The sequence below is a fragment of the Prionailurus viverrinus genome, chromosome A3 (genome assembly GCF_022837055.1).
Source record: "Prionailurus viverrinus isolate Anna chromosome A3, UM_Priviv_1.0, whole genome shotgun sequence".
Taxonomy (NCBI): Eukaryota; Metazoa; Chordata; class Mammalia; order Carnivora; family Felidae; genus Prionailurus; species Prionailurus viverrinus.
In genome coordinates, this window is record NC_062563.1 from 109473050 (window position 1) to 109498616 (window position 25567).

At 40.3% G+C, this 25567-nt stretch overlaps 2 protein-coding genes across 10 annotated transcripts; one reads left to right on the forward strand and one right to left on the reverse strand.

The window, feature by feature from the left end:
- Positions 1-2498: 2498 nt before the first annotated feature.
- On the reverse strand, positions 2499-18143 carry LOC125162407 (tetratricopeptide repeat protein 39B-like). 6 transcript variants are annotated; one of them, XM_047853389.1, is made up of 3 exons: positions 17782-18143; positions 14838-14933; positions 2499-4997 (listed from the first exon to the last, which is right to left on the reverse strand). In XM_047853389.1, exon 3 carries the CDS (start codon positions 4824-4826, stop codon positions 3060-3062), a length of 1767 nt encoding a protein of 588 aa, XP_047709345.1. In that variant the 5' UTR covers positions 4827-4997; positions 14838-14933; positions 17782-18143; the 3' UTR covers positions 2499-3059. The 6 variants fall into 6 exon arrangements, 5 of the variants coding, with proteins under 5 accessions (XP_047709345.1, XP_047709344.1, XP_047709346.1 ...); XM_047853388.1 differs by having other exon boundaries at positions 14838-14937; XM_047853390.1 differs by having other exon boundaries at positions 17761-18143.
- Positions 18144-18210: 67 nt separating this feature from the next.
- On the forward strand, positions 18211-24319 carry SRSF7 (serine and arginine rich splicing factor 7). Of its 4 annotated transcripts, none has more exons than XM_047853393.1 (8): positions 18211-18365; positions 19385-19565; positions 19804-19980; positions 20842-20916; positions 21000-21110; positions 22739-22792; positions 23334-23369; positions 24021-24319. In XM_047853393.1, exons 1-8 carry the CDS (start codon positions 18338-18340, stop codon positions 24073-24075), a joined length of 717 nt encoding a protein of 238 aa, XP_047709349.1. In that variant the 5' UTR covers positions 18211-18337; the 3' UTR covers positions 24076-24319. The 4 variants fall into 4 exon arrangements, with proteins under 4 accessions (XP_047709349.1, XP_047709350.1, XP_047709351.1 ...); XM_047853394.1 differs by having other exon boundaries at positions 21000-21101; XM_047853395.1 differs by lacking the exon at positions 23334-23369.
- Positions 24320-25567: the final 1248 nt, after the last annotated feature.

Here is a 25567-nt window from a genome sequence, read left to right on the forward strand (position 1 = left end):
CCCGCTCTCTTTCTCACTCTCTCTCTCTCAACATAAATAAATAAAATTAAAAAAAAAAAAAGGAGGAGAAAGCTTTGGGATGCCTGGGTGTGTCAGTCAGTTAAACGTCCAACTTCAGCTCATATCATGATCTCACGGTTTGTGAGTTTGAGCCCCACATCAGGCTCTGTGTGGACAGCTCAGAGCCTGGAGCCTGCTTTGGATTCTGTGTCTCCCTCTCTCTCTGACCCTCACCCATTCTCACTCTGTGTGTCTCTCTGTCTCTCTCAAAAATAAACATTAAATAGTAGACTTTCAATATATATTTATTTAACCAATTAATAAGTTTGCTATTCCTTGGCAGAAGTTGGGACAAATCACAAGACCATTATTTAGGTGGAGAGTTACTTATTTCATAAGTGACCAAGAACAGAAAAAGCAAATTAACAGGTCAAATTTTAGATTGGCAAAGCAGATAACAAAGGGACCTTTGCTGTTTCTAAGGAAGTAACTTAAATCCTCTGCACTGAGGAACAGTGTATCATTATTCCCACTACTGGTAGTAGTAGTAATAATAAATGTGTATTAACTCAATCTTAATGAACACAGAAAAAACATGAAATAGGAACTATTATCCCTGCAAAGGACACTGAGGCACAGAGGCCCAAGACCATGTGGCTAGCTAGTGACAGAGCAAGGATACAAATCCAGGCAATCAGATCAAAGCCTGCCCTCTTAACCACTATACCATACTAACTAAACAATGGGGGATAATTTAAGCACAGTTGTACATCTAAATTAAAAAAAAATTTTCTTTTTACATTTATTTATTTTTGAGAGACAGAGAGTGACAGCGCGAGCAGGGGAGGGGCAGAGAGAGAGGGAGACGCAGAATCTGAAGCAGGCTCCAGGCTCTGAGCTGTCAGCACAGAGCCCGACATGGGGCTCAAACCCACGAACCGTGAGATCATGACCTGAGCTGAAGTCGGACACTTAACCGACTGAGCCACCCAGGCACCCCCATCTAAATTTTTTTTAACATTTATTCATTTTTGACAGATGGAGAGACACAGAGCACGAGTCGGGGAGGGGCAGAGAGAGAGGGAGACACAGAATCTGAAGCAGGCTCCAGGCTCTGAGTTGTCAGCACAGAGCCCGACGCAGGGCTCAAACCCAGGGACCAGGAGATCATGACCTGAGCCAAAGTCGAACGCTTAACTGACTGAGCCACCCAGGCACCCCAGCACAGTTGTACGTGTAAAAGTCTATTTTTAGTTAATGAGGAATGTGCTTTTCAAAGTCAGCTTTTTAAATCTAAGTACTAGCTCCTCATTGTGTTCCAGTTGATTGCTTGGGACACCCAAAGCATTAAAATAATGTGTTTCACTCATGTGTTTTAGCAAACCAGACTTTCCCAGCAAGGTCTGTTTCCAAGGGTGATTTTCCAAGGGAGGACACACACTGTCAGATTTAATGGTCTGGAAATTGAATGGTCTATCCCCAAGGCAGGTAAAGCAATACTGAGCCCCCTGCCTACAACTGCTATATACTCTCAGATTAGCCCACTGACAACAGCAACAGGATAGACACACACGTTTAATTAAGCTGTAGCTCCTTATACCTTAGGGAGGGTAACTAAGGGAGGGCAAGGCAGTAACTCAAGTCTCCCTCCATAGGACTAGCCTTTTCTTTTTTCCTACCCAGTGTTATCTATCTTCCCTCCCCTCCTCCTCCAGGTATCTTCAAAGAGTTGGCGGGGGGTGGGGGGTGCTTTTTCTTCTCTACTCTATGGCAAATTATAGACCCATTTTTGAGCTTCCTAAGGAAAAAGGTAAAACAGACTACTGATCACACAGAGGAAAATATCTTCTCTGCTATAAAAAGCCACTAAAAATTACGGTGTAAGCTCGGTCAGTTAAGCATCTGACTCTTGATTTCAGCTCAGGTCGTGATCTCCCGGTTCACAGCATTGAGCCCCAACTCAGGCTCCGCATTGACAGCACAGAGTCTGTTTGGGATTCTCACTCTCTCTCTCTGCCCCCTCCTTGCTCATGCCTGCACTCTCTCAAAATAAATACACATTAAAAAAAATTACTGTGTAAGAGGGAAAACCAGTCAGAGTCTGTGCTGTTCAGTGCATCATTGTTTTGAAATGTCAGTAAAGACCTTAAATGTTTTTTTCTTTCTTTTGAGTGTAAAAACATGTATAAGGCACTGGGATTCCCAGTGTAGCTACTTTTCATATTTTATTTGCAAGTTGTATGCATTATCTAGTGAGAGGTTAAAAAATGCTTTTTGAGTTTTTGAAAATGTTATCTAATGTAATTGAGAAATTCATAACATATAAGAGAGGGGGTTTACTTTTTTTTTTTTAATTTTTAACTTTTATTATTGAGAGACAGAGCATGAGCAGGGTAGGGGCAGAGAGACGGGGAGACACAGAATCCAAAGCGGGCTCCAGGCTCTGAGCTGTCAGCACAGAGCCTGACGTGGGGCTCAAACTCACAAACTATGAGATCATGACCTGAGCTGAAGTTGGACGCTTAACCAACTGAGCCACCCATGCGCTCCAAGGGAGGGTTTACTTTATAATGTACAGCTGACCCTTGGACAACATGGGTTTGAACTGTGCGGGTTCACTTACATCTGGATTTTTTGTTTGATATGGTACAGCCCTGTAAAGTATATGTTTATGTTATTGGCAGGGCTTCTGGTCAACAGTAGGCTATTAGCGGTTAAATTTGGGGGATGTCCAAAGTTATACGTAGATTTTTGACTGCGTGTGGTCAGCGCCCATAATCCCCGTGTTGTTCAACGGTCAACTATACATCCTTTGCCTTTTCTTTTTCAAGAATGGGCATCACTCCATTTGCCAGTCTAAGACACTGCATTTTATAAGTATGGAGAAGGAAAGAGGGAAAAGTAATGGCCAATCCCTTTCTTACTTGTTACTGATCAGATTCTTAGCAGCTGTCTCTTCTTGGATTTCTTCCACAAAGAAATGATTTTTCTACCTGTTTTCTTGCTGGTTGCAGCTACTTCACGCATCATAAACAAAACCATGCTTTGTGTCAAAACCATCACTTTTCTTTAGCTATTTGTTCAAGGGCTATGTGAGCCCTAAACTGTAATCGAGCTTCCATGGAATAGTCTTTGTAGTTTTTTATGTTGTCTAGGTTTTTTGTTGCACTGTCATAATCTCCTTTTAGATAGTAGAGAATTCCTAGTTCGTAGTAAGTATATGGCACCAAATAGTGGTCATATTTTAACAATTTCTCCTTCTGAAGGACACGATTAAAGTAACACTCAGCCATTGAATATCTGCCCAAATGTTTCAGGCACAGACCTTTCAGCAAATTTAACAGACTTATGTCATCTGTGCCATACTCGGTATTTGGATTTTTTCGTAAGAGGTCTTCTCCTTTATCAATTATCGACAGCCAGCTTGAAATAAGGTCTAGTTTTTTGCTCATGACTCGGAAACCACTCCAGGCGTAAATGAACTCCAGAATGGGCTGTGCTGTAAACCAGCCTGTGGTGGTGCCGTAGCGCTGCCCCTTCTCAGCGATGAACTTTTCTATTGGCACAGAAGTTCCCAAAATTTTGATTCTCAGCCTATCCACTTTCAAGAAGAGAGAGCTTATGTCCTCACTCACTGATTTCACAGAATCTGAAGGGAGCAAGGAGAGTAGCATAGCTTTACTGTACATGTATATTGCCTTAGACCACCTGCTGTTACGAGACAGTAGATCAGCGTAGTGGTGAGCCTGCTTCCAATTCCGCAGAAAGATGTGGCACCACATGAGCTCCCAGTAACAGAGGTGATGAACCTGCTTCCATTCATTTTGAATAAAAATGCACTCCTCTAATATTAACCGGGCATTTTCAAAATTTCCTTTCAGCATACTAAAACGTGCCTGAAAAAATTTAAGTATGACACAGTTTGGAAATTTCTGGAGGTAGATCAGGAAGAGATCCTCTACAGCAGAACTGTGACCCTTTTCAGCACCAATAGCTACATAGATGTACGTGTAATAAAAGACTAGAGTCAAAACACTTAAGATATTATTTATATGGGATTTGGATGCACTCTCGTGAAGCAGAGTCAAGCCTACCTCTCTATCACCAAAATATCCAACAATATTGAGTAGTTTAAGTGTCTTTGGTGGCACAAGTGATAATAGCAGATTGAATGCTCCAAGTCCAAATTTTACTCCTTCAACCAGGTGTCTGTAGGTTTTGCTGTGGTTGTTAGGCATCTGTGTTAATACCTGTTGGCAGTCTTTGTATATTTGGTAACTTAACCCGATGTTGATTGCACATTTAAGAAAACCAAGCATACTGTCATCCTGTATAAATGTGACAGTGGATTTCAGAATCAAACACTCCGCGTAGCAGACTTCAGCATGCAGTTCCTCCTCTTTGATAGTCTTTATTCCCTGTTTACTCACGAGATGAGAAAAATTCATCATCCTAGACTTTCTTCGGAAATTGTTACAGGTTTTCAAAGCTTCCTTTGCAGTAGCCATTCCGGTCTGTATATCCTGTGGATCAAAAGTCAAAACGGCCTTGACAACCATAAGGATATTATAGATTAGAGCATGGTATATGCTGGTTTTCGACCATGGATGAATGAGACTTATGGCATCTGAGAATCTGTTATTTAGAAATAAATACAATCCAGTTGTGCACTCTTCCAGGGAAGATTTTAGGTTCATGGTTGTGGCCACAGGGATCATTTCATAGGCATCTTCAAACTTTTCCTCGTCACCTTCTGTCTTACTCAGGACACATGATGTCAAGTCATTCCCTTTATCATTTTCTCTTTTACTTACAGTAACGGACATCTTTGCTTCCCTACTTTGAGACGGGAAATATTTGAAGGGGAGCGATGTGGCTGCAGTGAGGGTAGCTCCTGCTCTCCCGACTGGGCTCACTTCTTCCACGGGCCGAAGTGTCACTGCTACAACCGAGGCAGACAAACTAATAGTGTGGGTGTAGCATTAGGATATTCTCATCTATGCCAGACAAAGGGGGGGGGGGGTGAAGATAATTTATTTACCTAGAAGAAGTACTTCTGAAAAGTTCAAATCATTTGTAATATATAGAAAACATGTGAAGCAAATCATTTGCAAACAAAAAGAGTTCTTGTGTCGATAATACACATTTTCAGAAATGTTAACGGAGGAAGGCTCCTTCCCTTTAAAAGAAACATGTTTGACTATAGCTGACACACTCCCTATTTTTTCCCCCTCAGTTTTATTGAGGTATAACTGACAAAACTGGAAGATAATGAAAGCATGTAACATGATGGTTTGGGGGAAATGAGAACATTTTTCTACTCTCAGCAAATTTCACTTATATAAAACAGTGTTACCGACTTAGTCACCATGTTATATATTAGATCCTCAGACCTTATTCATCTTATAACTGAAATTTTGTATTTTTTTTCACTAACCTCTCCCTATTTCACCTACCCTTCCCCCCCAAACTCCTTGTTCTTGATGTTCTCATAAGGGGACTTTTCTGCTAGAGGAATACTCTGGGCTGACTTCTGACTGGGAACAGATAAAAGAACCCGGACCAGTGTTGCGCTATGCCTTCTGAATTCCTCCTTCTGGAATTGGCCTGTTCAAAGTCTGAAACCAAAAACCAGGAAGCCTGTCTTTTCTGCTCTCCAGCTGCGCCTGGGACCAGGTGGGCAAATCTGTTTAATTAGGGGGTAAAGCATCAGCGAGCCCACTTGGCAGCCCATCACGTCTGAAATCACAGTAACGATCAACTTAATCAAAAAGGTCATGTTTTGGTGTCCTTCTGCCTGACTCCTGCATCTGGATCCCATTGGTTCTGAACTCAGGCAGGAAAAGGGATGTTATTTATTGGTCCCTAACAGGCCATCTCTTCCTCCTCCAACTCTTGTATTCCCTCTCTAGATGGTTGATACTATCATCCACATTAATCTCTCTCTCTCTCTTTTTTTACCCCCTCCAAAACCCTGTCAGATCTACTTACTGAATGCAGTACCTTTCATCTTCCAAATCACCCTGGACATTCTTTAACAAGGCTTGTTACTAGCATGGTCAAATGCACAGACTGTGAAGTTAGACTGCTTAGGTTTGAATCCTGATTCTGCCATTTGCTTGGCCTCACTGTGCCTCTGTTTCCTCACGTGCAAATAGGGAATAATAGTACTTCTACCAAAGAGTGGTTGGCAGGATTAAGTAATTTAATATATTTAAAGTGGTCAGGACAGTACCTGGCATACATAGGAAATACTCAATACTCAGTATTATTCTATACACTGCCCCCCAACCCCATAGTCTGGCACGTAGCAGGTGCTTGCCAAATTATTTTTTATTTTGTTTTTCAAACTGTTTTAAATGAGGTGTGGGATGTAGACTGCTGTGTGTGGGAGTCCCACAGCTTTTGGTGATAGAGGTGGAGTCATCCTCCTATCACTCTTTTGCCTAAAATGTTCTACCTGAAATGTCTTTACCTGTCTGCTTGTCTACTTTTTAAAAAATGTATCCTTTATTTTTTTAAGTTTTATTTATCTTGAGAGAGAGAGAGAGAGAGAGAGAGAGAGAGGGAGAGAGAGAGCAAACCCCAGAGCACACACATGCATGCAGGGGAGACACAGAGAAGTAGGGAGAGAATCCCTGCACCTTCAGTGCAAAGCCCGATGTGGGGCTCGATGGTGGGCCCCACATGGGGCTCTAATCTCACCAAGTGTGAGATCATGACCTGAGCCAGAATTAAGACTGAGCCAGTGGCACCTCTGCTTGTCTACTTTAAAAAAAATTTTTTTAATGTTTATTTATTTTTGAGACAGACAGAGCATGAGTGGGGGAAGGGCAAAGAGAGAGGGACACACAGAATATGAAGCAGGCTCCAGGCTCCGAGCTGTCATCACAGAGCCCAATGCAGGGCTCGAACTCACAAACTGTGAGATCATGACTTGAGCCAAAGTTGGATGCTTAGCCAACTAAGTCCCCCAGGCACCCCATCTGCTTGTCTACTTTTAAAAGGATCAATCTAGGGGCGCCTGGGTGGCGCAGTCGGTTAAGCGTCCGACTTCAGCCAGGTCACAATCTCCCGGTCCGGGAGTTCGAGCCCCGCGTCAGGCTCTGGGCTGATGGCTCAGAGCCTGGAGCCTGTTTCCGATTCTGTGTCTCCCTCTCTCTCTGCCCCTCCCCCGTTCATGCTCTGTCTCTCTCTGTCCCAAAAATAAATAAACGTTGAAAAAAAAATTTAAAAGGATCAATCTAGTGGGGCGCCTGGCTGGCTCAGTTGGTAGATCATGCAACTCTTGATCTCAGGGTTGTAAACTTGAGCCCTGCATTGGGTGTAGAGATAACTTAAAAATAAAATCTTAAAAAATAATAAAAAATGGATCAATCTAGTGAGAATGGATTAGGGAACAGTAATACTAAGCCAGGAAGATCAGTCAAGTAGGGGGCTTGAGTGGGAGAGGCTGAAGGTACAGAAAGGAACAATTCAATGAAAAGAAAGCAGAGGGGGATGCACAGAGCACAAGTGCAGGAAGGAGTAGCCTTGGATAAGATGAGAATAACCTCTTGCACTAAATACAAGAGACTTCCTTTCTGTCATTCATTCAATACAGACTGAATTGAGCTCCTTCTATAATACCAAGCACTGTTCTTAGTGCTGGGGATACAGCAGTGAACAAAACAAAGACCTGGCTCCCATGGAAAACAATAAACAAAGGAATAAATAACATGTCAGCAGTTGATTTTTGCTGTAAAGAAGAGTAAACCAGATTAAGACAGAATGAGGAATTTAGAGAGTGATGGGGTGTGAGGTACTTGGTATTTTATGTAGGGCAGTCAGGGAAGGCCTCCCCGATAACGTCACATTTGAGCAGAGATGTAGATGATGTGAAAGTCTCTTGATCTCTTCTTTCAGTCTAAGATAAGTGAACATTCTATGTGTTCCCATGATGTCTTGTGCTTACCTCTATCCTAGCACTTGCTATATATTATATATATATAATTTTTTTTTAAATATGTCTTCTTTTTGCATCATGTATATCTATCTTCATCACCAAGTACAATGATTGGCACTCAATCATTAAACTAAATTAGCATTAAAAAAATTTTTTTTAATGTTTATTTATTTTTGATATACAGAGTGCAAGTGGGGGAAGGACAGAGAGTGAGGGAGTCACAGAATCTGAAGCAGGCTCCAGGCTCTGAGCTGTCAGCACAGAGCCTGATGTGGGGCTCGAATTCACAAACTGTGAGATCACGACTTGGGCCAAAGTCAGACACTTAACCGACTGAGCCACCCAGGCGCCCCAAAATTAGCATTTGTTGAATGGCTAGGACAGTTTTCAATTTACATACACTAAGACAAATCTAAAACGAAGTAACCATGTAACTGTTAAAACTATGAGACTCAGAAACATGTAACAGTGAATACTACAAAGAATTGATGTCCTGGGGCGCCTGGGTGGCTCAGTGGGTTGAGTGTCTTCAGCTGAGTGACTTCAGTTCAGGTCATGACCTTGTGGTCCACGGGTTCGAGCCCAGCGTTGGGCTCTGTGCTGACAGCTCAGAGCCTGGAGCCTGCTTCAGATTCTGTGCGTGTCTCTCTCTCTGGCCCTCCCTCACTTGTGCTCTCTCTCTCTCAAAAATAAATAAACATTAAAAAAAAAAAAAAAAAAGAGGGGCGCCTGGGTGGTTCAGTCGGTTAAGCGTCCGACTTCGGCTTGGGTCATGATCTCGCGGTCCGTGAGTTCGAGCCCTGCGTCGGGCTCTGTGCTGACAGCTCAGAGCCTGGAGCCTGTTTCAGATTCTGTGTCTCCCTCTCTCTGATCCTCCCCAGTTCATGCTCTATCTCTCTCTGTCTCAAAAATAAATAAACGTTAAAAAAAAAAAAAAAAAAAAAAGAATTGATATCCTTAATATAGTAAGAGTTCCTAAAACTCAACTAAGAAAAAGCACCCCATCAGAAAAATCAGCAAAGGGTATAAATGAATTGCCAATTAGCATAATGTTGAATCTCATTGTAAATAATAAAATACAAATTAAAAAATTATATACCCATCTTAAAAATGAAATTTGGCAGATTAAAAAAATTCATCCAGTGTTAATGAAGGTGCAGAGAACCAAGTACTTTTGTGGACTTCTTGGTGGGTATATAAATGCTACAACCATTTTGGAGAGCTATTTGGCAACATGTTTTAAAAGCTTTAATATTTTTTTATACTTCTTTTTTAAATGTTTATTTATTTATTTTGAGGGGAAGAGGAGCAGAGAGAGGGAGAGAGAATCCCAAGCAGGTCAGTGCTGTCAGTGCAGAGCCCAACATGGGACTCAAACCCATGAACTGTGAGATCGTAACCTATGCCAAAATCCAGTCAGATGCTTAATCGACTGAGCTACCCAGGCCCCCCTTTTTATACTCTTTGACCCAACAATTTCACTTATGGAATTATCCTAAAGAAATTATCAGGGATGTACATAAATATCTATAAAAGTTATATACACTTCAACATTATTTATAATACAAAAAGTGAAAATAATCTAAATTTCTTACAAGAGAGGATATTGATGAAATGGAATACTGTGCCAATACTATAATGTTGTGGAGTATTTAATGACTTGGCAAATTGTTTATGGTGTAATGCACTATATTGGTTGGGGTTCTCCGGAGAAACATAACCAATACCAGATATATATAAAATTATATATAAAACAAGGAACTGGCTCATACAATTCTGGAGGCTGAGAAGTCCCAAGATTTGTAAAAGGCAAACTGAAGCCCAGGAGCCAATGGTATAAATCCTAATCTGAAAGCTGGCAGGCTCAAAATCCAAGGAGAGCTAATTTTTCAGTTAGAGTCATAAAACAGGAAAAGACTGATGTCCTGGCTCAGGCAGTCACATAGGAGAAATTCCTTCTTGCTCAGCCTTTTGTTCCATTCAGGCCTTCAATTGATTGGATGAGACCCACCCACATTAGGGGAGGCAATCTGCTTTACTCAGTCTACTGATTCAAATGTTAATCTCATCCAAACACCCTCACAGACACGCCCAGAATAGTGTCTGACCAAATTCTGGGCATCTGTGTGGACCAGTCATGTTGACACATAAAGTTAACCATAACATGTACTATTTGCAAAACTATGTAATTTTTTTTCAAAGAGGTGATATATGCATAGGTAAAAACTGAAACTATAAATTCCAGATTATTAATAATGGTGATATCAGAGTGGTGGCATTATGGATAACATTTATATTCTTTACTTACCAACATTCAATAAATATTGAGTACCTACTATATGATAAAGACTATGCTAGGAACTAGCATACAGTAGTTAATGAGGTAGATTTGGGCCCTGCCCTCACACAATTCATAGCCTGGTATTTGTGCTTTTTCCTATTTTATATAATTTCTACAATCAACATATTACTTATAATCGGGGAAAAAAGCTTGTAATAGTTTTGCAGGCTTTATCTCATGTAATTCTCACAACGGTATGAGGTGGGTATTACTGTCATTTCTCTTTTATGCATGAGGAAACTGAGTCCAAGTGAAGTTAAGTGGCCTGCCCCAAATCATAGTTGGTAAGTGTAGGAACAGGATTCAAACCTAGGTAGTGGGACTGCAGACCTCACAGTCATTGTCAACAGTACAGCATGAGCTAACTTCTGTTTTTCAAAAGATTGGATTTTTTTTCATTCTGCTTTTCTGTATTTTCCATTTTCTACAACATAAGTAAATTATTTTTATAATTTAAGAAAGTTTTTACATTTTCAATTTAATATCATATGGATAATATTTTTGTGGTTTGTGGGGTTTTTTTGTTTTTTGTTTTTAAGTAGGCTCCATGGCCAATGTGGGCCTTGAACTCATGACTCCAAGATTGAATCACATGTTCTACTGACTGAGCCAGCCAGGTACCCTTACATGGATAATAATCTTATCCATGTGATCCAATGGAATAATTGAACTAAATACAGAATATACAACCTGCTGTCCAAAATAATTCAAAAATTTGAATGGTATTATGATTATTAGCTTTGAATCATTTTTCAAAGTATCCTTGAACGTATATTATGAATGAATACAAATGAGACAATGAATGTATAAAGCATTTATGTGATTTTTCTGGAACCAAGTAGTAAATTGCAGAGACAGGATTCAATTTCAAATGTTTTGAATCCCAGGTCATTGCTCTTTTCATTAACTCAGGCTGTATTCATGAAAGAGGTAGCTGGATGACCTTGGGCAAATCACTTAATTTTCCTGATTCTAGGAAGTGATACATTTAAGTTACGTTTTTAAAGTATGAGTAGGTGGGGCCCCTGGGTGGCTCAGTTGGTTGGGCCAATGACTTCGGCTCAGGTCACGATCTTGCAGTTTATGAGTTCGAGCCCTGCATCGTGCTCTGTGCTGACAGCTCGGAGCCTGGAGCCTACTTCAGATTCTATGTCTCCCCCTCTCTCTACCCCTACCCTGCTCACACTTTGTGTCTGTCTTTCAATAATAAATAAATGTTTAAAAAAATTTTTTTAATAAACAAACTACGAGTAGGACTTTCATAGGTAGGATTGTTTGTAGGAACAATCAAGGAATATTAATATATATATATATTTTTAAGTTTATTCATTCTTGAGAGACAGAGCATGAGTGGGAGAGGGGCAGAGAGAGAGAGAGACAGAATCCGAAGCAGGCTCCAGGCTCTGAGCTGTCAGCAGAGAGCCCAATGTGGGGCTCAAACCATGAACCGTGAGATCATGACCTGAGCCCAAGTCGGATGCTTAATGGACTGAGCCACCCTTGAGGCACCCCTCAAGGAATATTAATATTAAAGGATAAGAATAGCATAAGGAAAGCGGCAGAGGTTTGTCCCAAAATGAGCAGTTTGTGTTTTATTTGTAAAGTGAAAAAAAAAAGAGTTAATAAATATAAATACTTAGTATAGTGCCTGGCACATAGTAAATGCTTAATGAATACTAACGTTTAGTAAGATATTTGGGGGCTAGAGCTCTCTTTTGATATGAGAGAAAAATGATGCCCAGAAAGTTTGTGACAGATCTAGGATAACATGATTAGTTAATAATAAAGATGAGAACGTATGTTGTCGGACTTCCCAATTCAACACTTTTGCCACTTCACCATATTTATGCTGGAATATGGCTGTAAACTCAGGCTGAGAAGTGATCACGGACTGTGGGGAATTATACTCTACACCAATGATTTGCAAATTGCTGGAGACTGTTTTTCCAAAGGAAGAACACGCAGGCTAACATATTCAGTACTATATCAAAATTATACACTAATTGGGGTGTCCAGTTGGCTCAGTTGGTAGAGCACGCAACTCTTGATCTCAGGGTCCCTGAGTTTAAGCCCCACATTGGGCGTGAAGTCTAGTTAAAATTAAAAATGAATAAATAAATAAATAAATAAATAAATAAAACTTCTATACTAATTATAAGTGTTATATCTGAATTAGTGAAAAGTTAAAGGATATTTTGAAAGAATGAAATTCTATATATTCTAAAGTTTGTGTGTGTGTGTATGTGTGTGTGTGTGTGTGTAGGCTATAAATGTGCTTTATTAAAGAAAGGAAACAACATATTGCCAAACTGACCCTCAGATATATTGTATTACTTCACATTCTGATGTGTATAACTGCCAATTTCACTGCACTCCTGACAAAAATAGCATGTTGTTTTAATTTGCATTTAGGATAGATGTTTTTCTTCTTCTTTGTGGTTTTTTTCTTGTTTTTTTCTTTTAATTTATTTTTTATTGAGTGAAGTCATTTTTTTTTAAAGTAAGCTCTATGCCCAACATGAGGCTTGAATTCAAGACCCTGAGATCAAGAGTCACATGCTCTACTTACTGAGCCAGCCAAGTGCCCTGTCATTCTTTGTTCTTAACTAGCAATTCCAGACTCTTGGACTTTGAGAACTAGGTAGATCTGAGAAATACTGGGGGATGGAGGGCACAAACATTTTTCTATCGAGAAAACATGAGAGGCATCTGGGTGACTCACTGGGTTAAGCATCTGACTCTTGGTTTCAGCTCAGGTCATGATCTCATGGTTTGTGAGTTCAAGCCCTGTGCTGGGCTCTATGCTGACAGCGCAGAGCCTGCTTGGGATATTCTCTCTCTCTCTCTCTCTCTCCTTCTCTCTCTGCCCCTCCCCTGCTCACATATACTCTCTCTCAAAATAAATTAATAAACTTAAAGAAAGAGAGAAAACATGAGAGGGGGGCCCGGCTGGTTCAGTCAGAGAAGCATGTGACTCTTGATTTTGGGGCTTGAGTTCAAGCTCCACGTTGGGCATAGAGATTACAATAAACACATAAACAAACAAATAAAATTAAAAAAGAAGACATGAGATTTAAAAAAATTACTTAGCATCCTTTCATTAAAAAAAAAATGCGGAGGCTCCTGGGTGGCTCAGTCGGTTAAGCGGCCGACTTCGGCTCAGGTCATGATCTCGCGGTCCGTGGGTTCGAGCCCTGCGTCGGGCTCTGTGCTGACAGCTCAGAGCCTGAAGCCTGTTTCAGATTCTGTGTCTCCCTCTCTCTGACCCTCCCCCGTTCATGCTCTGTCTCTGTCTCAAAAATAAACGTTAAAAAATTTTTTTAAAAAATGCTAAGAGGGGGCGCCTGGGTGGCGCAGTCAGTTAAGCGTCTGACTTCAGCCAGGTCACGATCTCGCGGTCCGTGAGTTCGAGCCCCGCGTCAGGCTCTGGGCTGATGGCTCAGAGTCTGGAGCCTGTTTCCGATTCTGTGTCTCCCTCTCTCTCTGCCCCTCCCCTGTTCATGCTCTGTCTCTCTCTGTCCCAAAAATAAATAAATGTTAAAAAAAAAAAAATGCGAAGAGGAACATTTAAAAGAGTAAGAAAGACATAGTCACTGAATAAAAGATGGCTTTTTCAGGAAAGAGTGGTTGGCAATATTTCCAATTTTTCTGGAATTGGGAGATATTTTTATCAAAGTTCTGACAGTCCTTGTGGGAAGATTTGGGAACCACTGCATTCGCCATGCTACAATTCTTGGTCTTAGTCTCATTTGAAAAATGAAGTGGTTAGACTAATGATTTAATACAATTCCTCCTGTTTCTCTGTGTTCCAAACCATTTCTTTCATATGCAGTCTAAACTCGTCTATTTGAGTTGCAGTGTATGTACCCATTTGTCACTGGCTTGAGAATAGGTTTTCTACTTGCCTTTTTAAAAAAAGGTGTACTTAATCTTATAGAAATTAGCTGCAAAGACTAAACTTTGTAATAAAAAGCAACAATCTCCCCATTGCTCATGAATACGTTATCTCCCCATTCCACAGACAAATGCTCTTGCGTAGAACCTTTAAGAAGGTTTCAGCATTTGATTTTCGGATTCCTGTAGATATACTTTTCATGAAGAAAATTTCTTCTTCTGAGTTGTTGCTTCTTATATGCGTCAGATTGTTTTTGTCTCTGTGGACAGGGTCAAAGTAGAAAAGTGACAATTCCACTTAGAGGTCGGTAAGTGAAGAGACAAAGATGTCTTCGGAGTGGCTACGTAAGGCTGGTCACCATATTTCAGGGTCTTCTCCCCAGCTTTGCCCAAATAAAACTTCAGTTTTGCCAATGCACCCAAGTCATATCAAACTTTGAGCAACTGACAAAGGTTAATCAAACCACCGCTCCTCTCTCTCCTCCTCCCCCTTCTCCTCCTAACATTTCTTGAGCACTCAATATGTGCTAGACAGTGGGCAATGTTATTTGCCTGATTTACCTTGTCTACGTCTAACAACTCTCTGAGATGGGCCACTACTATCAAAGCCTATTTTGCAGATGAGGAGGCTGAAGTGGGCGGAGATTAGCTACTTACTCAAGGCTAGGCAGCTAACCAATAGTGGAGCCCGGCTTCAAACCCAACTCTGGCACACTCCACGGAGCTCCTCCTCTTCATCACTACACCCACCGCCTGTCTTAAGGAAAAGATTCGTGAACAAAAATCATTTTTATTGTTTTACAGTAGAGAATATTCATTTCCAGGGACTAGAAGGTCAGTATCCAAATATTAAATAAGGGAAGTCAATGGTCTTGAGCATCTTTAAATACAACTGGGAGCTGGCTGATAACACAGGTTCTCTCCTATCTGTGCTGAATGAATTGCTCGACTCTGTCCACACTAGTCTAGCTCTTCCTAGTTAAGACAACAAGCTGACCATTAATTAGTTTCATTAATCCTTCTTTAGAGAAGGAGCAACTTAATTGACACAACTGGTTAGGGTTGGATGGTTTTATAGTTTCACACTTTTTAATACAATCAGGCATTCCTCAGAAAGCCTCATTTTTCCTAGATTGTTTTATACTCCTAAACTACGCATTTAGGTATTATTTGTATCAGGGGAGCACTCTTGCATCACATTTTTGCTCTTCATTCCTTGAAGTTGATCAAGGCACTAGCGTTCTTTAACTGTTGCTCTCCCTACCCCATCTCCATATTTCAGTACTGACTGTAGTTCAGTACTTAGCTAATGAAAAGTTAATTTCTTTATACAATATGAAAGAATTATAAACATGCCTCTGAGGAGTTTTCCTTCCTAGAATTTCGTAAGAGCATCCTAGACAGAACTGAAGATTATGAAATGTTGAAAAAAGAAAAGAAAGTTGTACTTGAATACAGATCTTTGGACTGACCCACAGTACATAAATTTACAGCACATCCATGAATACATATTAAAAGACTAGTGTTTGTAAGTACAGACTATTTCTTTATATTAAAAATAGTACATGTACAAAAGGTCTAAACTTGTTTTTGTTTTAAGGTTTCCACATGCAAGCTAAAATAGTGGCAATGATTTAAAAGTGAAACTAAAATGGAGAAGAAAATATGATAGAGTTAACTTTTTCTTTAATGCTTTTCTGGAAAAACTGAATCTAGAAAAAGCAGATAAATTTTGAAAGCTGCTGTAAAAGAATTAAGAATGAACTCACCCTTTCCTAAACTAATAACATAATCAGTTTTTAACAACAGTAACATGTTAAGCATTACTCAAAATTGCATATTAGGAAATCTTAGAATATTCATTGAATTAAGTAGCTTTCATATTCCAGTTAAATCTGGGAACGTCATCCTAATTTAACACACAATCCTATAGGCAAAATTTATATGGCTGAAACTGATTTCAAAAGAAATCAGTAGGAATAGAAGTACTCCATACAATAGTATCTCCCTGATTTGGATTGATCTTTAGTGAGAAGAACTGGTTATGTGTCAGAGTGAGTGTTCAGTATAATAGTGTGTGGAAATTCTATGAGGGACTATTGTTTTTTCATGGTGCCTAGGATAGCAAACCCAGCCTAGAACTGGCCCTCCTTTAATAGAGATAAATAACATGCAATTAGCTTATCAAAGCACCTAGAGAGGCAGGCAAGCCAGTCTGGGTTTACCCCTTTTCCTTTAATGTGCTTGAAAGCAGTTTAAGTTGGAAAATTGTTGCTTTTCTTATTTTTATACCATTACTTTAAAAATTCTCTTTAGTACAGCAGACTTGGTATTCAGAACAAAAACTATTTACTGAGGCCTAATAGTATAATAAGTACTATCTTTCAATAAGTTACCTACAGTTTGCCCCACAACAATTTTCATAAATTCTTAATAAAAGAAAGTCAAATTAGTGAGGCTTGACAGGATTGATAATGTCTTTCAGGGATATATAAAAAGATCTTTATCATTTAATCCTTTGAGAAGAACCCTGCCCGTTAAGTAGATAACAAAGATCAAGGAGACTAAGAGAGAACAACTGTAACATATTTTATAGAACTTCTATTTTCTTGCTAGAATTTTCTTGCAATGTATACACTTTCCATAATTTGAGAAGTCTGAAAAAAATATATGAATTTGTAGCATTATCAGAAGAGGATCCATACTTTATTCACCAACTAAATCTCCTTTCTCCTGTACTCTGTACCACATACCTATATACATCACATTAAGTTTCAAATGAGAAACATAAAACTACAAATACCTAAGGATTTCATCTTTCATGTGAACCAAACCAACTCATATATTCCAAATATTCATGATGAATTGTCTTTTGTGTGTGTGTTTGTGTGGCTGGTGAAAAAGAAGTTGAATCTGTTTGGCAGATACATTGTATAAAATCAAAACTGAAAAATACAGCATAGGAAGTATAGTAATATTGCAATAAAGTTGTGTGACAGATGGTCACTAATGGTGAACATGGAGTACTTACTATAACGAATTGTTCAAACACTATGTTGTACACGTTAAACTAATGTAACATTGTATATTACTTAATAAAAATAAAAAATCAAATCAAATTTGATTTCTCAGTGATTCTATCTAAAGAAAAGGTTTACATTTATTTTATGGAGAGAGTGGCTGAGCAGCAAGGCTTATTAGTCAAAGACAATTTAACAATGTCTCAGTGCTCAGGAAATGAGTATTAGTCGATGAGATGTGATACTATAATACAAAGCAGAAAGCACTAGAAAGGAAGCACAAATAACTGTGTGCTTCAAATGCAAATAATTTCATAACTGCCACTAGCTAGAACGCTTTAAGGATTTAGGGCTTTTGCACAATTTCAGTATCACCGGAAAATAAAACAAAGTACTCCATTCCTTTGTCCCCCAGACTCCAAGAACTCGGACCGTGTTGATGAAAATTGGTTCTGAAGGGGCTGGAGGGGTCGGTGCAGTCCCTGGGGGCGCCACTCCTTTTTGAGGCCCATGGTGCAGAGACCACTACACAGAATGGCGGGGTTCATTGGAGTTCTCACCCTGGCCAAACTCCCGATTACCTCTGATGAGCCTCAAAGATGACTGGGCAGCAGTTTAGGCCAGGTCCCCCAGCAGAAAGGCGGCGACAGCTGCAACATCAGCGGTTAAATTTTACAGCCTTTCATAACGCCGGTCTTAGAGGTACCTACAGTAAGATTGCTAGAGTTGGGGGTCCCTAGTACGGGGAAAGAAGGGAGGGAGAAAGGAAGGAAAATGAGGAGGGTACAGGAAAAGGGGGAGAGGAGGGGGCGGGACACCGCGGGGAAGTCCGAGGGTTTACTGGCTAGATCTGGCGTTCCCATGGAAACGTATCCCTCCGCCCGACCCAGCTTCTTAGCTTCATCAGTTCCCTCCGCGCGGCTTCTCTACTGTTTCCGCCCTGCTCCTTTGTGCCGCGCAGAACGTCGAACTGACGCATGCGCAGAGAGACCCAGCCGCCGCATATATAAGCGCGAACTCAGCTCTTCCTCGTAGTGCCGCTGGGACCGTTGGCGACTGGTCTGGTCTTGTGGCTTTTGTATTACTCATTCCTTGGGCACTGCGAGCTAAAAGAGCAGAGCTCGCGGGCCAGTCATCATGTCGCGTTACGGGCGTTATGGAGGAGGTAAGAGGCCAGGGCCCGGTAAGGGACGTTGCTGTGACTATAGTGAGTATTGCGAGGCCGTGGGGTTGGCGCGGCGGTTGGGAGACGGTTATTCCGCGTGCGTAATGGCGGCTTCGGCGCACACCATACGAAGCCGGAGGCAGCGGGGGCGGGGTGTCGAAGGCAGCCTGGGGATGGCGGGTGGAGGTCTGTGGTGGGTTCCGTATTCTTGGGCGTTTTCGTCTTCCACCACAGCCCAAGGCAGGCCCACGATTACTGTTTTCCTGTTGCCCTTCTTCGAGCCGCCCGCCTGCCCCCCACCCCCCCTCCCTCGGCTGCCATTTTGCGCACATTGACGAGCATGGTGGCGCATTTCCTTGGCGCTTTCCCGCCACTTTAGCAGACAGATCTGGTCCCAACTGTAAAACCGAGGGTGAATTTCAGACTGGACAAAAGTGTGGCAGCTTCGAGCTGCGCATTCTCGTCAGACAATCGGTCGAGTTGTGGAGTGGGAATGGAGACCTAATCTTTTCGTCTGGCGGCTGCTTTCTTTTCTCTTTTAGCTCTTTCGAGCGCGGTTTATGGCTCTGGGGCGGGGAGCTGGAGTCCTGGGCGAGCCAGCGCCTGGGGCTGTTGCCGCGGAGGACGAGAGCCGGTGCAGCCCAGCTCTCCTGGTCCGGCCCCAGCCCGGGCCCGCCCGCCGCCGACGCTGCCGGCCCGCGCGCTCCCCGCGCGCCCGGGGCTGCCGGGACCCGGGGGCGGGGCGGGGGCGGAGCCCGCCCCACGCCGCGGAATATCCTACCACGTGTCTGCTTGTGTTTTGGAGGTCGTCTCCCCGTTTGAATGTTAAGAACTTTGCCTTACGCCTAGCTTTCCGGAAATTTATGAGCATTCCTGGTTTTAAGACTAAATCCTTGATAGAGCATTAAATAAACATGCATTGTACAGTCTTAAGGTTGGCCTGTTTGGGACAAAGAGTTCACTCAAACTTAGGCAAAATTTTGCATAACGTGCGTTCTTGTATTTGCGTTTTTAAACAGAAACCAAGGTGTATGTTGGTAATCTGGGAACCGGTGCCGGCAAAGGAGAGTTAGAAAGGGCTTTCAGTTATTATGGTCCCTTAAGAACTGTGTGGATTGCGAGAAATCCTCCAGGATTTGCCTTTGTGGAATTTGAAGATCCCAGAGATGCAGAAGATGCAGTGCGAGGCCTGGATGGGAAGTAAGTAAGATGTTGGTCATGAAACTCAGCCTTTATTAGAATATTCCTGTGGGCTGGGTAGCGAGCTAGCTAAATAGTTAATCCTAATTCTACATACTTGAGAAGGGGGAGCAAAGTTGGAGTCGGAAGGGTTTATAAAGAGAACTGAAGCTTCTGAGGTTAAAGAGTGGAAATTTCTAAATCTAGAAGTCACTTGTATTTTCTTTAGCATTAGAAATTTGTTGCCTTTTTTTTATAGGGTGATTTGTGGTTCCCGAGTGAGAGTTGAATTATCAACAGGCATGCCTCGGAGGTCTCGTTTTGATAGACCACCAGCCCGCCGTCCCTTTGATCCCAATGATAGATGCTATGAATGTGGCGAAAAGGGACATTATGCTTATGATTGTCATCGTTATAGCCGGCGGAGGAGAAGCAGGTATTTATTTTAATACAGGAATGGTTGGTATACTTGTTAATCAGTAATTTTTTTATTAGCAAGGCAGAAACTAGTATTTTTCTATAAACTTGAATGTTAATTGTACAGGTGTATTTTACAGTTTTTGTTTAATTAAACAAATGCTAATATATTAATAATCAACCTGGTCAAAACCTTTCAGGTTTCTTCGTTTGAGTCAGTCGCCTTGATTCAGAATGTCACGAGCCTTATGATATCATGCTGAGGCGCCTTGCAAATCCGACAATTAAGATCCTCCTAGACCTTGAGGTGATCAGCATAAGAGGCCAGATCCCCTCGAGTCATCTACACCTAGCTTCACCTTATTCTTTAAAGGGCAGAAAATTTGAGACGGTGATCGCCGTAACAGTAAATTTGGCTTACAATTGGGGCCCCCTCCGGTTTAGAAAGAGGAACACCAGATTGACCACATTCCCAACTAGAAAAATCTTCTTGCGTCAATCAAGCCTCACCTGGCTCATTTGGCTGTCAGTTTGATCGTCGTTAGATTGAAGAAAACATCTAGATGCAGCGATCGGCTATAGATACTTCTAGATCGTCTAGATCTACTAGACCATGGGCCAAAGAGGGTCGACCTGCAAACTTGCAAGGTTTATTTTAAATACACATTACAGTGTTTTATATTATGTAATTCTAAAATGTAATTCAGCTTTTAACAAATCTTTTTTTAGGTAGTTAAAAAAAAAACTAATAGGCCCAGAGTTTATTTCCAAATGAGACACTAAATTTAAATAGTTTGAGATTTGGTTTCAGCAGAGGCACACAAACTCTCAAAACGAGTTATCATCTGACATTCTTTTTTTTCCTAACTTAATAAAATAGGTCACGGTCTAGATCACATTCGAGATCCAGAGGTAGGCGATACTCTCGCTCACGCAGCAGGAGCAGGGGAAGGAGGTGAGAAATATTATCTAACTCAAGTTTTAACAACTGATAAACTTTAATTGGACATAAGACTTAAGCTTTGATTTATTTCTTAGGTCAAGATCAGCATCTCCACGAAGATCAAGGTCTGTGTCTCTTCGGAGATCAAGATCAGCTTCACTCAGACGATCTAGGTCTGGTTCTATAAAAGGATCGAGGTATTTCCAGTATGTAACACTTTCTTTCCCTTATTTGTATTTGGTTTGTCACGTCTTAATGACTGCACTTTAAGACTATCTTAAAGACATAAATGAAGTGGTTTGCATCAGAAAATACTTTGATTTCTAAAAGTTGAATTTGTACATGACTTGCATCTAAATGGATATTATCCTAATTGTACAGATCAAGAAAAGACCAATCAAAGATTTTTAGAGGCTTGTTTGAGAGGCCATGGTAGAGGAGGGTCCAAAGCACAAATTGTCAAGTCATTCCAGTGCTTCTTAAAGGTGATAGTTGCTTGATTTCTGCTGGAGGCCCATTAGAACCAGGGGTAGACTTAGAAGCAAGTTGAGACCTAAATTTCTCCTATTTGGAATGAGCGGGTGAATTTGAGACTGGGAAGTTGTTTAGGGTAGTAGTTGTGTACATGTGGGTGGATATGGCTTATTTAACCACATACACGCTAAAATGTAAGAAATTAAAAATCAAATTAGAAACCTTAGGGGTTTTTTGACTCCTTTTGTAGAAGGCCTTTAAATTAGGTGCAGAAATGGGTAAGATTCAGGTGCCTGGGTGGCTCAGTCGGTTAAGTATCTGACTTCAGACTCAGGTTGTGATCTCAAGGTTCGTGGGTTTGAGCCCCATGTGGGACTCTGCTGACAGCTCAGAGCCTGGAGCCTGCTTCAGATTCTCTGCCCCATCCCTGCTTGTGCTGTCTCTCTGTTTCACAAATAAGCATTAAAAAAAATGGGGAAAAAAATACATAAATCAAAAAAATTAAATGGGTAAGATTTTATAGAATATAAGGAGTTGACAAATACTACGGTCAAGTCACTAGTAGTGTATGCCATTGTGAGTTAGTGCTGTTCGATAATAGCACAAGATCTGTAAAATGCGGGGATTCTGAAACTTGTGGTCCACTCCAGAAAGCTCTGGACTCTAGATGAATGAATGCATTAATTTGATTGCAGGACTCTAATGTGTGTATGTCAGAGGCTGTGGTTTAGTTTGTGTGACAAGTGGTCCTGAACCACGAAAGCTTGTTGATGATCTAAGAATAAAGTCTTAACTCATTTGTGACTTTTCATTGAGGTTATTACCTGAAGAATTGAAATCTCAGTTTAGGGGTCTGTGTAATGTTGAATTTGGTTTTGAGATCTACAACTAAACCAAACGATACCAGTCTTAAAACCTTTTCTTTCTCTTGGATACTATATACTGTTTAAGAATGTTGTACAGGAACTGTGACAACCTAGCTCACTGAGTATGGTAGAAACAAGTAATTGAAGTGCCGGTGCTTCTTTATTTTGATATTGCGAGCTTGTTGAAAGTGTAATCATTTGTTCAGTCTTAGGCCGATGTAAGTTAAGAGTTGTGTCTTGCTTAGTCTTTTGGGTTTTTTTTTTTAAGTACTAAATTAAACATTTTTTAGGTAATCTCTTCACCCAGCGTGGGGCTCGAACTCCCAACCTTGAGATCAAGAGTTGCATGCTCTCCTGATTCAGCCAGCCAGGCGCCCTGTGTCTTGCCTAATTTTAGCTTCTCTGTTCTTAGTTTACCTAACGTAGTGCTCAGTAGTAGGTGTTGAAGGACGTTACTCCTCTGAACTAACAATGCCGTTTTTCTTTCTGTTAAGATCCCGGTCGAGGTCAAGATCAAGATCTAGGTCTCTTTCACGACCAAGAAGCAGGTAGGGTAAAAATCTGATTAATACTCTTCTAGTTATATGGCACCAATATCCAAAGAGTTCAAAGTGTTTTGAATTGTTGAAATCTCAAGTGTAAACTCAGAACCTAGGTGTTCGTGGAAACACAGAATCTTACTAGTAAACCAAACATTAGAACTTGGTTTGTACATGGCCTATTCTGACTGACTTCCTGGACAAGAAAATGTCAAGCTATAGAGAGAAGTTTGTGACTTTGGGGTTATATTAAGAGGCCTTGTTAGAACTGATAGGTGCATGGAAAAAAGCATTCTGAGGTCATTGTGCTTGAAGTATAGTGTAAAAATTAATCATGATACAATAAAGTAGTTCACTCATTTTATGAAGAACAGTTGTTGGAAGATTGGCTTTTGTTAGCAAAAACTGGTAGGCTCTCTTTCAGTTGAACTGCAGCCTGACCTTTTAATATTAAGCTCAGTGCAACCTGGGGGTTCATTTCATGATACTGTGATTATAAGAAAGGTATTTGGTAGTACTTTTCTTAATAGAATTTCTCATGTTTTGACAGCCGATCAAAGTCCAGATCTCCATCTCCAAAAAGAAGGTAAGCTAAATAATTTGTTGCCAAATCTTAACTGTCAAGTATGGCCTCTGCAGAGTTTGTTTGCTTACTGCTTGCTTTGCAGGCTTTGAGCTCTTTGGAGAATTGGTGCTATATATATATATGTATATATATATATTCTTGTTAGTTACTAAGTTTCTTAAATGATTGCTTTTCCCGCTTCAAGTTGAGATTAATGTTTGGATATTTAGTCACAAAACCTTAGGATGATTATTAAGAGGCTTAGTCCTGTAAACCTTTAAGTGTAGAATTTCACGTTAAACATGAGCTTTTTCCTCCATGTGGGACAATAGATAAATGAAGTACCCACATGAGGGAAAAAAAAATTGTAGGTTGAAATCTTAGAGCTAAAGCATTATCTTACTACTTACTTGCTACTTAATGATCAAAACCCCAGAATTCAAATACTAGTTTTCTTTAACTTGTGGTTTTAGCAAGGAGGCTGTGAAGCCTAATCTTAAGCAGGGACAAAGGATTTGTATGTAAATCTTTTAGGTAGTTTTTAGATCTCTGCTATATATTACTTTTGGCCACCTAGGAGTTTACTGAAATTGAGTTTTGTCCTGATATGTACATAACAGTAAATTTTAGTAGATACTAATCAGTTCCAAACTTAATTGTTTTTCTTTTTAGTCGTTCCCCATCAGGAAGTCCACGAAGAAGTGCAAGTCCTGAAAGAGTGGACTGAAGTTCTCAAGTTCACCTTTTAGGGAAAAATTATTTTGTTTACATTATTATAAGGGATTTGTGATGTCTGTAAAGTGTAACCTAGGAAGGGTATTTCAACCATCTAATCAAAATGGATCTGGATTATTACTCTGTAAATTCACAGCAGTAAGATAATATAAATTTTTGTTGAATGTATTAACATCCTATGGTCTGAAAATGTGGGTTTTTATTTGGCACATTTAAATAAAATGTTTCTAACTAGATTTTTGATTTGTGTTCAATGTTAATACTCAGTTTAAGATTCAGGGGTAAACCTTGATATTAACTATTCATACAGATCTATATTCATTAATGGTGTTATTTGAGTTGTGAACATCATTAGCTGTAGTATACATACACTTGGGGAATTCCTTTTTATCCTTAGAGCTGTGGGTAAGATAAGAACTCAAGTCCACTTAATAGCTTAACTGTATCTGACAAGTCCCTAAATAATCTGTTGGAGTTGGTATTACTAGATAATAGCAAGCTCTAACGATCTCAATTTGTCAACCTAGAGGATCACTGCTTCCAAAGGCTTGTTAGTACAGTAACTAATTGAGGTTTTCAGGCTATGAGATGAGATGGTGTCAAATCAGAACTCCTGATTTTAGTAAATTCTACCCAATGTTCTTTTGTTTTCAATATTAATTTTATACCACAACTTATGCATGTTGGAAGAATTGTCTGAATTTGGGACAAAACATCATGTAAACCAGCTTTGCAAAATTTTCCAGCCCAGATACTCTCTCTTGAAATGGATTGCCTTATTCTGAGCAGAGATTATTCCTATCCTAGGTTTTTCGGTTCCTGACTACCAACATTTTATTTTGCCAGGCTGGTGCAAAGTAATTATAAAGATGTCAATCCGAAAAAAGATGTCAATCAGAAATGTTAATGAGACTAAAGCAGTTTTGTAAATCTGCGTTTAGTGACACCTCATGTAGTTGTTTTGGTAGCATCTGGTAGATCTTAGAATATAGCTGGTAGATTCTTTGTTCAGACTTTATCCTTAGTAGGACAGTAATAGTTAATTTTGAGTTTTCTGGTCAAGCTTTTACCAGGCATTCTTTAGCATCAGTTCAAAAAGGGAATACTGGTCTGCATCAAATTTATTTGGTCTGAATGATCACTAGTGCGTTGGAAGATTGGATATTTTCTTTTCAGAATTTTGACAACTGGCTGAATTATAATGGTGTAAAGCTATGTGTGTAAATGGGAGGCTTATTTGTTGCACTTGGTCAGCTTTAATTGTTCTGTATTACATAAAGATAAGTTCACTTAATAAATCTGCAGAGAACAAACAACCCTGATACTCAATTTTTGGAAGTGGGAGTGCTGAGCCAAGAGTAGGAATCATTAATCCTGTAGCTTTGGGATGATTACTAAGCAGTAACCTAGAGATTAGTACAGAAGGCTAAAAGATAGGAGGAGGGGTAGGGGCAAAAATGGGTCTAGGAAACAAGTACAGGAAG

What these genes read in the sequence shown, in the direction of transcription:
- LOC125162407 (XM_047853392.1), bottom strand. Translation starts at nt 4,826, where the DNA reads ATGTCCGTTACTGTAAGTAAAAGAGAAAATGATAAAGGGAATGACTTG.
- SRSF7 (XM_047853393.1), top strand. Translation starts at nt 18,338, where the DNA reads ATGTCGCGTTACGGGCGTTATGGAGGAG. An exon ending in TTACGGGCGTTATGGAGGAG is followed by an intron (nt 18,366 to 19,384) that starts GTAAGAGGCCAG and finishes GTTTTTAAACAG; the next exon opens with AAACCAAGGTGTATGTTGGT. An exon ending in GTGCGAGGCCTGGATGGGAA is followed by an intron (nt 19,566 to 19,803) that starts GTAAGTAAGATG and finishes TTTTTTTTATAG; the next exon opens with GGTGATTTGTGGTTCCCGAG.